The sequence below is a fragment of the Taeniopygia guttata genome, chromosome Z (assembly GCF_048771995.1).
Source record: "Taeniopygia guttata chromosome Z, bTaeGut7.mat, whole genome shotgun sequence".
Classification (NCBI taxonomy): Eukaryota; Metazoa; Chordata; class Aves; order Passeriformes; family Estrildidae; genus Taeniopygia; species Taeniopygia guttata.
In genome coordinates this window covers 42,043,813-42,057,008 of record NC_133063.1, presented here as the reverse complement: position 1 = coordinate 42,057,008, position 13,196 = coordinate 42,043,813, and the positions used below count along the sequence as shown (strand labels likewise).

The 13,196-nt window shown below is 36.9% G+C and overlaps 1 protein-coding gene across 1 annotated transcript in view; it reads right to left on the bottom strand.

Annotated features, from left to right (window-relative positions):
• Window positions 1-632: 632 nt before the first annotated feature.
• RIT2 (Ras like without CAAX 2) overlaps window positions 633-13,196 on the bottom strand; it is a 217,809-nt gene continuing 205,245 nt past the window's right edge. Inside the window, exon 5 of the mRNA XM_072922769.1 lies at window positions 633-4,188. Coding sequence (XP_072778870.1) covers window positions 4,132-4,188 — 57 coding nt within the window. The 3' untranslated portion in view covers window positions 633-4,131. The remainder of the gene's footprint in view (window positions 4,189-13,196) is intronic.

Genomic DNA, 13,196 nt, shown 5'->3' with positions numbered 1-13,196 from the left:
TCTTACCACAAGCAGAGCTTGTCTTGTCAAGATATCCTTGTGCCAGGGAGCTGGCAGTGAGACAGCCTCCCTCCAGCTTGGTGAAAATGGAAGCATCAGGGCTCTGTAATGTCCCAAAGCTTCATCTTTAGATTCACACAGTTTAGCAGCTCTTTTGCTTTTTGCTGAACTGAAAGTCTACTGTGCCCTCTGGCCAGAAATCATTTCTCTGGACTTCACATAGTTTTTCATCTTTTGCAAGATTTTTCTATTCAATTCCATGGTGAGTTTGTGACACTGGACTGTGAGACTTCATGAAATAAGATCAGACCCAGTCTGACATTAGAATCCTTGTACTTTGAAAATTTGAAAGGCATGTGAAAAGTTAAATTAGGCATCATGCAAAAAGTGATGTATTCCTCATGAAATTCTACAACTTTGCTTAGCACAGGAATGCTGTGGTAATGTTCCTTATTAAGGTGTTAAAAACTGTATGAGGTGGACTAGTTACAGGAGTTGTGCTCTGTGGAAAGCTGCAAGCCTTGTGAGCCTCTGTAACTTGCAGGGCAGCTCCTAATTTCCACACCTGCATGGGCCAAGAAGATCTTCATAATTTTTGCAAAAATAATTTCTGATTAAGTAAGAGGGTCACCTTTTTACGCAGAAGAGTGGATTCTATACTGGAAAACCAGTGAATAGTCTCAGCTGTAGGTTACTATACAGAGTTATGTATATCATAATATCAGGCCCTGCTGTGAAGTAACAGTGTTTGCTCAGTGGAGCAGCAGCGCTGAAACACATGATTTGGGGTTTTGGTTTCAGGAAAAGAGGGGGAGAAGAAGTTGCAAAATACATACAACTTGATGCTAACCTGGAATGAGATTCTAAGAAAATTACATTTTTAATTTTTGAAGCAAAATGAAGTGCATGGCTATAATGCTTCAACATACATCTTCACTCTGTGACTTCTGTAATTGCCAGTGTGATGTAAAAAGAGTGATGGGTTTTGTGATGTTTCTACTTAGCTGTGATGCTGAAAATACAGCTTAGGTCTTGCTTTCCTCTTTTCACACTCTCAATTCAGAGAAGTTAAAGGTCTTTTCAAATCAGTTATGGACTGAGTTGAATCTGAGGCCCTGGAACAGTTTGCTCAGGGAAGATGTGGCTGACCCATCCCTGGAAGTGTCCAACACTAGGTAGGACAGGGCTTGGAACCTGGGATACTGGAAGGGGTTGGAGCTGGAAGAGATTTAAGGTCCTGTCTAAATCATTCTGTGAGTTTATTAATCATCACGCATTTAATATTTCAAAGGCTGGGTTACATTTTAAGGTTCCACTTACAGGTGGTAATTTTGGAAAGTCAAGCTGATGATCAACTAGTCTATTAAAAACAGACTTGAAGCACTTGTTTCTTAATTTATGCTTCAAAGTCCTGGTCATAGTCTAGTCTTTATCAATATTCCATATTGGAACAAAGGCTGGGTGTTTTTGATACATAAAATAATTTGTTGTAGTTGAGGCTTTCTTAGCTTCAGCAGAAAACACTCCCTCCCTTCCCAGCCCAGAGAATTACTGGAATTCCCCCCACAGTCATTTGCAGGCATAATGAATTTTATAACTCAGTCTATAAAGGATTTGCTGCTAGACTGTTAGAACATTATAGTTTACTAAGATGCTTTGGAGTAGTTTATGATTTTGGGAATATTTAATTAGCATTTCCACTTTGGTGAAGATTGTTCCATTTTTAGAATAAAAAAATAAAGCTGCCTCAATGAATCAGCTTTCTATCCCATCATCTATATCTAGGTTGGATATTGAGTAAGGGTTATACTCCCAGAGGGTAGTTGAGCACTGGAACAGGCTCCCAGGGAAGTGGTCACAGCAGCCACTTGAAGTGCTTTAACAACATCCTCAGGCAAATAGTTTGATTTTAGGGCTGTCCTGTGCAGGGACAAGGAGTAATCCTTGTGTGTCCATTCCAGCTCAGGATGTTCTGATTCTGTGATTCTGAGATCTAGGTCATGACTCAACCAACTTTCAGGCTCCAGAAACTGACTTGAAACACAAAGAACTCATAAGAGGTTTTGAGCTTTTCTTGGTGAGCACTTCACCCAGCACCTGGCAGCTAACATCATCCAGGGCTGTTTGCATCATCCAAGTGCAATTTCGTCCTGCAATCATGAGTGCAGTTGCCTCTTGTTCACATTTTATTCAGTTTGAAGTCCTCCAAGCAGGGAATATTGCTCTACACTTCACGCTCTGTGCTCGTTCGTGTCCTGTCCCCACCACACCTCCTATGTGTCATCACTTCCTGCTTGTTCTAAACACTGAAAATTAATGCACTAAGGGATGTGCACTCAGAACAAATGTATTATATAAATGGACAGACAAAATGTGATTATTTCTGTTTAACTGCTGGGAAGATTGGGATGGAAAAAGTTCAGGAACTAATCTAAAGCTGCAGAGGTAGTGGGTGAAAAAAGAAATGTCAGAATCACAGTTTCAAGCTGTGCAGGCCTTCTTCAAGATTGTAAGAGTCATATTTAATTGATGAGCTAATATAGGACGAAGCAGAGTTTGCCACCAATTATGGAGCAACATTATGGTGTCTAACTTTGCTAGGAAGCTGAATGAACCAAAGGTCTCTCAGGGCTGAAAGGGCCCCAGTCAATTCTGCTACCTTTGTAATTTTTAAACATAGAATTCTTCTAAACTGTATTTATGCTAAATTTCATGGCACCTGGTGACCTCAGTTAAAACCTCTCATAGGAAATCAGAAGTGTCAGCAAGGTCCTGCAAGATAAATGCCTATGGCTTTCTCCTGCTAACTGCTGATAGGAACTTGATGGTTTTAAAAAAGATTTTATAGTGATGTTACTGCTGTTTTTTATCAAAGGTGTCAGAACGCCAGTAGTGATAATGTCTCCCTGAATGAGCAGCATGCTTTCTTTGGTCACTTTCCTAGAGTACATAATAGACATCATTAGCATCCAGATAAATCTCCCTTTATGGTGCATTTGGGCACAGAGAAGAATAAAGTTGTGTTTTCTTGAAGCTCCCAAGATTATTTCTGTTATGATCTTGGACAAAGGCACAAGATTTTGTAACTTTACTGGCCTTTATTAGACGAGCCAGTAATTTCCAAGAATGAAATAATTTCTTAAGAATGGATATATCTTGACAAAGAGGTATAAACCCGCCTGTCATTGGCTTTAAAGTATATATATATATATATATATACCATAACTTGTAGGATACAGAAAACTGTACAGATCAAAATCAAGTGCAATAAAAAGCATCGAACCCACAGATAATTCTAATGTTACTGAATAATGGTACATAGAAGAGCTAGCAAATAAAAGCATTATTTGCACTTTATGTTTCTCAGTGTCATCTTCTTGAAAATATGAAGAAATTAGTCTGTTTTTCTTTTGGTGACTTGGCAATTCAAACATAAATGTTTTTTAATTTATAAATATTTAAGCCAAGGAGTCTAGAAATTTCTTAAAAAAAAAAAAACAAAACAAACCTGACTAGTTAAAATTATGTAGAAGTTATTTCACTTGCTTAGAATTAAAGTCAAGACTTATTGTAGACTCCATAAATGTTTACATTATTTTAATTGCAAAGAGTGATATTTGAACTTGTCTTGATTTTGCTTGTGATAAGCAAAAGCCTAGTAAAAAAAATCAGTGACAGGAAGCCTTTCAGCAAGGATGGAATTTAAAAAATGTGATTCTAGTGAGAAAGTATTTTTAATTGCATGTATGGTATGATTCTTAGGACTTGAAATTTATTTGTTTAATTAGGATGAAGTTTATGCGTATTTTTAATTTCATTGACCACAACATAAACATTTTTTGGTTGAACACAGTGTTTGTTTGAAAAAATCTTAAATCCCCACAATCACAAATGTGCAGCAACCACAATAATAAACTGTTCATTTAATGTTAATCAGAGCTACTGTAATATGGAGCCAACCAGCTCTAAGGGACATGACCTTATCACAGTGGACAGATGGCAAAAAAAATTCAAGACGTGTTAAGCCTTTTTCTTCAACACTTTTTTGTTCTTAACATATTTATTGCTGACACCATATATCAATGTTATAGCTTCTGTTCAGGTGAATATGATCAGTTGGCAGTAATGGGTTCAGCTTTGGGAACCTTCCAGCCCTTGATTTTTGAGCTGTTTCTGTAAATTCAGTGTCTGTAAAAAAAAAAGGAGAAAAAGACAAGTTAGAGAGGGAGAAAGGCTGTTGGAAACCCTTCAGCTCAGCTTAATTCTCATGAAAAGAAGAGAATAAATTAATGTAGACACCATGTTTCCCTGGCTTGGATGTCATATTTTCTTGTGATTGTGAAGATCAGTGGCAATGAAAGATGTGTGGAAGAGAGAGGAGGAAAAGCAGAAAACAGGAAAAAAAAAAAAACAAACCAAAAAAAAACCCCAAAAAACTTGAAAATGTTGAACTGGACTCTAGCAGTACATGTTAACTATCTTCTGCATTTGTAGCAGAGCAATGTTTCCCTGCATTAGCACTGAGCCTCCGTTGCTCCTTTAATGCCTGTCAGTCCAGTTAAAGAGCTGTGGTTTGAAGGCACAGTGGGAAACATGCCTTAATAAATGCAGTTGCGACTGGATCGTGTAACTTTATGGATGCTCTGTGTAACTCTGCAAGCTACAGATGTATTTCATGTGTGTCAAAATTTCCCTCCCATTTATTTTTTCCACATTTTTCCTCTGTTCTTGAAGACAGACTATGTTGGCGCCTCTGTCATTGTACTTCTGGGATGAAGAACTGTCTCTTCCTAATTCCATTTCAGCAAGTTCAGGAAGGGATTTTCAGATGCAATAGCACTTTTCTCTTTCATAGGCAGATATCATCATGATACATCAAAAGATTTTTAAAAGGGACTGCATTTTCTCTGTGCCAAAAACAAGGTCAGCTGCAACGACTCTTACTTCCTACTTGGTAAATATCTTGGGTGATATTTATCTAGTATAAAGTTGGCATATGTTCTGCATGAGAATTGTGAATATCAGGAGGAAAAAATAAGAGCATTCCACCTAGAGAATCATAACTCAGAGGTCCTAAGAGCAGATTTACTATGAGAAGATGGAAGGAGGTGTGAGAATTGACTGTCTCAGCAGAGAGGAGCAGTTATCTCTGAGAAGCAGCATCCCTGAAAAGTTGTGTAGTTGCAGATGTATCAGACTTCAAGTGCACAGCATGTGTTCTGGTCTGAGAGGCTCACAGTAATTAAGTTGTTCATTCAATTAAACCTAATGCACCAATAACATGTTAAAATACAAAGGGTCCATACCTTCAAGAAGAAAAAAAAAATACTCAGATTCCCTTTACAGGCCAATAAACCGACAATAAATGCTCATGACTGGAGGCCCAGAGCTTTATTTATGGCAACAAAGCAGTATTTCCATCTGTTTTAGCACAGTCCTGCTGATTTCTTTTGTTGAGGACTAGATCATGAAAACTGTAGATAGTACTCCTGTGCCACTTGGAGAAGGAGGCAGAGAGCAGTTGCTCTTGGTCATTTTTTGGTAGTCAGGGACCTACTTTTAATCTTAGTTGTAAGTATTATTTAATTCATTAAGGTCTTTTAAAACAAGAAAAAGTTAAACAAACAAAAAAAAAGTCAAAATTGATCCAATATATTCTATATTGAAAGAACTTTCATCCAGCTCTCTCACTACGGGCTTCTGAAGAATTCATCATGCTGATTCTGTAAAACAGGTGAAGGTTTTCTCACTTAACTTTAGTTCTCTAAAAATCAACATAATTGACAGCATGGCTGACCACAGAGAAAATCAAAGCACCTGTTTCAAACTAAGTTAATAATTAAGTAGATGCATCTACTGAATGCAGCAGTTGCACAAAGAGACTCGCCTAAAGAACTTATATCATTTTAAGATATTTATATTTAACAGAGTTTAATCACACTCAAATTGAAATACAAGGTATTTTCATCTTTCTGGAAAGCAATTCCACCTCCTCTCTTCCCTGCCCTAACTACTAGGTTTATAGAACTGTAGAATGGCTTAGGTTGGAAGGGACTTTAAAGAGCATCTACATCCAACTCCACTGCAAGGTTGTGAGGGGTTGTGAGCTTTGTCAGGTCTTCACAAAGTGACCCAGCAACTGATAGTAGCTCTGGTGATGTAGGGGTACCAACAGAGATATTTTCGTTATCTTTTGTTCCTGTTCTTTCATGCTCTACCCTGTCTGATGTTTTTTCCTCTTTGTGTCTCTTCTGTAAGGTTTAGGAGGCAAATTGTAAGAAACTGGGCCTGTCTTTATATTGTGCTAGCAAAGATTTCCAGGAAATTTGACCCTACTTTTGCATAAATACTCAAATTCTGCTGTATTTATTACTGCTCCTGTTGGTTTTCCTCAGACTAATAATCCTTGTGTATGAAAAGTAGGGATCATTCATCTTCCCCAGTAAAACAGAGCAATTGAGTGGAAGTAACATTCAGACAGACAAAAGGCCAAACCCAGAGCCTTTGCAGAGAGTTTTCCTTTTAGATGAGAAATCAGTGACCTGGGACATGGAGGACCATGGCAGGATTGAGGGGAGGAGGGAGCTGCTCCTCAGAACAGGTTTTTGGGATGTGGTATGACAGTGATTACCCGGAAAACACAGCTGAATGCAAAGTGGCAGGGAAGCTGGGGAGCCATGATGCTGCTGAACCAAAACTGAAGGAAAAGGTGCTGTTGAACAAGCTGGAAAGATTGAAATGTGTATTGGTTGGAATTGATAACAAAGTACACTGTGTTCCTTTTGGCTGCAGAAACCAAGGGCTTATAAAAACAGCGTATCCCAATGGCAGGGCAGTAATGGCATGACTGAGGAGCAGGATATGTAAAAATGTATAAAAAACTTTCTCATGGTACCTAAATCAGGAGGAGACAGATATTACCCTGGATCTACAGGAGAAGAGACTGATGGAGTCATCCTGGCTTACACAGAGTAGAGCACATGGCAAATTGGAATTTTACTGGAAAGGTTTTTATCTTCTATTTTAAAGAGATTTTGACAGCTAAGTGCAAACTGTTTTGTAAAGTGTCAACTGTCCAAATAGTTTTCCTAGAAGAATAAAACTAATAAAGGACTTTAGAAATTAAAGAACAAAAATTATACATTCTCTTTTAAATGGAGAAATAATTTCAATACATTGGTTCTTCTTCAGGATTCCATGGGTAAAATTTTTTTGTGGATGAAAAAATTTCCTAGACTCTTTTTAATTGGCATAACCATCTATAATAATTTAAAGGTCCTGAAAAAAATCACAACAAGATTCTTTATCTGCAGATCATCCATAGCCTCTGTATCTTGTCTTAAATTATTGTTAAGGTTAGAGAACAGTTATTACACACTTTGACTTCATAGATGTAAATAAAAATACAAATATCAAAAATTCATTTTTTTACTGGTGGAAACTCTTTCTTAAGAAGTACAAAACAACTTTATATTTAGTAACCAAAAAAAAAAAAAAATTGTTTATAACCATTAGTGTTGGAAAAAAGCAAAAGATTCAAGGACCAGGGAGAACTTAGGGCCCCTTCTAGTGCATAAAGGAATTCTTTCCTTTGAGAGTGGTGAGGTCCTGGCACAGGTTGCCCAGAGAAGCTGTGGCTGCCCCATCCCTGGAAGTGTCCAAGTCCAGGTGGGATGGGAGTTTGGATAAGCCTGGAATAGTTGAAGGTATCCCTGCCCATGGATGGGCAGGAGATGGGTTATCTTTGCAATACCTTGAAGCCCAAACAACCCAAAACTTTCTATAATTTTATGTATAAGTGGCATAAACAAATATGCATAATTTACTCACTCAGTCTACCGACACTAGGAGTTCCTTACTAAATCCACTGACCCACTAATACAGAACAGCACTAATTACCAAGTAGTGATTGTCTATGATTTTGTGACTGTGATTAATGAGCCTGATTTTCCACTGTATGATTATTGATTGGAACAGCATCCAGTCATTTTGCATGGATTTACTACTCCAATTGCTCAAACTTTGCCTAAGATACATGCGAAATATGGAAGTATTATGCCACATTTTAGTCAATGTATCAGAGTTCAGCTAACACGCAAGAAATTTCAGAGCTGATCTTGAGCACAGCAGAATATTTGCTGCCCTAATGTGTCCTGCAAGAACTGGTGGCTGCTGAACACTTCCAAAAGGAAAGAAATATACTTCAAAACCTTCAATCTTGCTCTGCAGTTACTGAAGATTTGCAGGATATATTTTCTATCTTTTGCAAAACAAGGCCTTGCAATAGAAATGAAATTGGATTGGAATAGCAGCTGGCTCCATCAGGCATACGAGCTAAATTAAAAAAAAAAAAAGAAAAAATAAATAATTGTTCTCTGTAAGTTTAGCCAGATGGTTGGCAATCCAGACTAGTTTCAGAGTATAAATATATATGTAGCTGATTTGTCCACGCATTTTTTTATTTATTAACTAAAATTGCCAGGCAAGTGAGAAATGGTGATGCAAAACCACAAATTATATAAATATTCAAAAAAAGGAGCAGACAGTTCACTTCTACTGGCACCACACACATCCCAGAGGAAGAATGCTGTAAACTGTCAAGACAAATTTGTTAAAAAATGGATATGTAGCTGACTTTTAAAAAAAATGTCATATCAATGCATCCAAAAGACAAAGAAGCCATGCTAGTGAGATTTCTACAGGAAGAGAAAAACTTTTTTTTGTAGTAAAGGATTCAGGGTTCTAGTGAACAGCAAGTTGAATAAGAACTATCAATTTCCTCTCTGTGGTGTTGCCATAGAAAACCTGAAGAATAAAAACTCCTCCTCATTGAAAGTATTAGTTAAAGAGAGCTAGAAAATATGCTTTATGTTCGCAGATTTATGATTGTGTATTTCTAAATACTTCTGATTCTAGAGAGAAAAATAATAAGGAAATAATTTCAGCTTTCAATGGAATTTTCCTTTCCATGAAACATTTTTACTCTCTTTTGGACTTCTTTCTCACACTGTCTTGCACACATAGGAAAATCTCAATATAATGAATATTTGCTGAGACTCTTCATTAATCTCCTTGAAGCAATCTTAAAACCCCTACTGACATAGAAAACTGAAATTTCAGCAGTTGTATGCTAAGCTGACTACTGCAAATGTCTTGAACAGTCCCAAGTAGCCCCTACAAGTGGTGTCTTTTTGCTCAGTAGGTGTCATTTAAAATTCTAGTGTAGACTACCCTCTCTCTCTCTGCACTTTAGGCAAAGCTAATTATGATAATCAAAATAATAAGAAACATAGTAATGCAACTCTGCATTGTATAATTTCAAGTATACTATTTGAAGCCACTCCTGTTAATTCTTAAGAAGGCTACAGTCAGAAACTGTAAAAATTGTTATGAGTGAGCCCCTCTAATTGCTCTCCATAATCTTCTGTCCTTCCTGAGACCTACTTTTCTGTTCGCATTTGAATTACTGTGTTCTTTCCACTTCCTCAGCGCTAGGCAGTATCTGCTACACAGTTTTCTTTTCGGCACTTGTTTTCTCCTGTGTGAGCTTCTAGTGACTTCTGCGATTGTCAGAGACACAATGTAAGAGGCTTTTTCAAGGAATCACAAAATGGTTTGGGCTGGAAGGGACCTTAAAGATCATCTGCTTCCAATCCCTCCGATGGGGGACACACCTACTGAACAGTCAGGTTAAAGCAATGACCTCAAGATCAAGTGTTAGAAGAATTGTTCGATTTTGCACAAGCGGCAAAATCTTCTGTTTATCCTGATGTATTTTGTTTAATTAGAGGTTCTTGGGAAACCCCAGTATGTGTAATTCCATATTTTGGAATTACAATGGGGCTAGAAAATAAAAAGCTCCTTGGTCTTACACAAAGGCATTGACTCTTGATCTCTTATATGGAACACACCAAAGGAAAGGTTGGCAGTGATGTCTGGAAGCTCCACAGAACAGCCAGACTGACAATAATAGTCTGAGAGCAAGACAACCCCAACCTTTACATTTTCATGTATTCAAATGAGGTTACAGTGAGGCTGTAAATACCTGCGTGACCTGAGAGTGGAATAGGGAAACTTTGAAATCCTGTAAGAGATTTTTAAACCCTGTGCCTCCAAAAGCTGGGAAGCAAGAAGGGGTTGCTGTTTGCAGGCAAGGCATTTGTACAACCTCTATAGGCAGACATAAAAACCTCTATATACCCTCTTTCATTAGAAAGGGTAGGTATACTACCCTCTTTTCAACAATAATTTTCTGTTCCTTACTTTTTGTGGGGCTGAGTAGTCATAAATCCTTGATGTAAAGGGAGAGGAGTAGAGGGATCACAAGCAATGTGCACAATTTAAGCTTTCTCCATTATTCTGTGGAGTTCTTCATTTTGAGGGAGATGCAATGAAAGAATGCAGCATTCCCTGCTCTAATAAATATTTAGGATCTTGTTCCCATGACTGAAGAGCTTCAATACAGATTCTTGCCTTGCTGAGTGAAGTTGTAGCTCCTCTGCCACTTCAGTGAGCAAAACCATGGGACTGAACTCCTGAGAAAATGGTGGGGAGGGAAGAAACATTCCCTGAGAGTACTTGAGTGATATTATGAGTCCAGAAATCATAAATTTTAGCGCCTGCCATTTTATGGCAATTGATGATTGTTTTGTTTTTTTGTTTCTATCTCAACCCTCATTATAAGAAAATTCTCCTTGCTATCCCCTTTATGAGGTAAGTACCACCTGTCAGCTTCATGTAGAGTCATTCCAGTGACACCTGGGATGAGAACACACCTGGCTGATAAAACAGAGTTGCTGCTTAACAGTTTCACCGCTTGGGCTTTTGGCTGGCTTCGCGCAAATTGGATGCTTCAGCAGACCATGTGGCAGAGGGACTCCTATAATTAGTTTCTCGTGCATATGCTTAGATGAAAAAGGTCTGAAGTAAGAAGGATTTCTTCCACAAATAATGTTTTGAATGTTGGAGTTGTGAGGGGAGTTTTGGCTTTATTTTGTTTTTTTTTGTTGTTTGGAGTTTTGTTTTTTGCTTGTTTTGTTGTTTATTGTTTTGCTTTGTTGAGGTTTGTTTAGTTGATTGGTTTTTGTGAGTTTTGTTTGGTTTTAGGTTTTGGGTTTGGAGGTTTTTTTTGGCTTGGAAATAGTACTTTATCCCAGTTTTCTTCTAAATTTAGGAAATACAGGAAGAGGATGAGAAGGAAAAAAGAAGACAATCAGTATTATCACACTGGTCTCCATCCAACAGTTCAGTGAGCTGTCTTCTTTCAGAACAGGAGTCCTTCTGATGGGTTTTCAACTTCCTGATTGTTGAAGTGCTATGAATAATGACTGGAAACTTTGTTACCACCACATTTTAAATCTAAAAATCATGAAGTTTATCAGCAAGTTATTAAAAAAGAAAAAACAATGAAATCAAAACCTCAACCAGAGAAACAAAAGAAAAAAAATCTGAAAGAGGGAAATTAATAAATACCAATCCAAAACCCAATCAGCTTTGAATATCCAGATTCTGGCTGTCTAGCTTCAAATGTCACCACCAAGTATAATTTTTTTTAACATTGGATGTCCTTGTTACTTTCTGATGCAGCAAAAACTTAATGGTCACAGCAAAACTAAAATTCCATGTTAATAAGATATAGATACAGAAAATTATAGCCATCTGCATTCCTCCATATTAACAAGGACTACAGATTTTCAATTAGTTGACTCCTCTGTGAAACAGACTTTAATTTTTAGGGAGAAAATACAAAAGCCATAACTGGATCAAATCTCCATTAAAATTGCTGGTGAGGGGGTCTGAAGTACTAAATCAGTGTGCAAATGAACCTATCAGTAAAAAAGGTCGATATTTTGCATATATATCTAAGTATAAATAAGGAAGAAAAATGTAGTGTCTTACTAATGTAGAGATGGCAGACTATGCCTTGCACAGAATACACAGCACAGTATCTCAGAAAAAGGGAAAAGTTCCAATTTTTTACAGTGGACCACAGGCCTGGGAGCTTGCCCTCAGAGATTTAATAAATAAGGGCAGTGACGAAGTTTTGTTATAATATTTGACATCAGATTGAGCCAAACTGAACTAGTGGGGTACCTTTCAGTGAGAAGATAATTGATTTTGTCTGGGGAATATATTAGATCTCCCTTGTTTGGACTTCAGTGAAACATTTGATATGGCATGCAAAAGAAATTCCAGTGATATTTAGGAAGAAAGGGATGAATATTATAATTGCATGATGGATAAGATGATGTCTACCTAGGCACCCATTATCTTTTTGAAAGCTGAACTGTATTAGTAGAGAAGATTTATTAATGGTGTTTCTCCAAGACTATTCAAGGCAGGCATTGATGGTGCTTTTTATTTATTTATTTATTTATTTTATTTTTTATAATAAAATTTGATATAATGTCAAATTAACAAAAAATGATTAAGTTTAGTGAAATTGTGGTAACTATTGCACAGTATCTTTCTAGTAGCATGTAAGTGTAACGTCTGAATTGTATCTACTTTTAATTTTTTTCTCAATTAATTAATTAACTAATAACAATTTATTCCTTAAGGAAATAATTTAACAAAATTTCAAAATATGTCAATTACAGCCTTTATTGCCTGTCGGTCCTGGGTCATAAAAATATATCTGTGAACAAAGTAGGAAGGGTGATGAAAGATTTAGGCAAAAATTACAATGAAATATAAATAATATTAAATATTGAATATAAATACTATTAAATGAACATATCTAGACTGAAAATCACAATGTTTCTAGCAATAAAACAAAGGAAATTTGGAAGGAGTTGTATATTTAGGATATCAAGAAGAGAAATATACCCCATTTTAAGAGGTGATTTTTTAATGAAAGGGATTATATGAGATGACTGTGGATTATATGGGAAACTGATTTTGAGGCAATCCTTGCTTCTTATTATTTTTAATGTCTCTGTGTCTTACAATTAAAGAGTCCTAAAATATGCCTAAAGAGGCTTTTTTTCTAAGACTTTTACTTACTGAATTACACCATGAGAAGTTTTATTGGTAATTAACATGCTCCAGACACTGCCGGAAATTAATTTCCACAGAGGTATCCTATGGCTGATGGGATCTCTGCTCATTTGCTGTGTCTGGTCAGCCTTTGGCAAGACATCAACTTTGGGTATTTGCAGTGGAGGCAGGAAAAAAGGCATGTGATTTTATTTTCT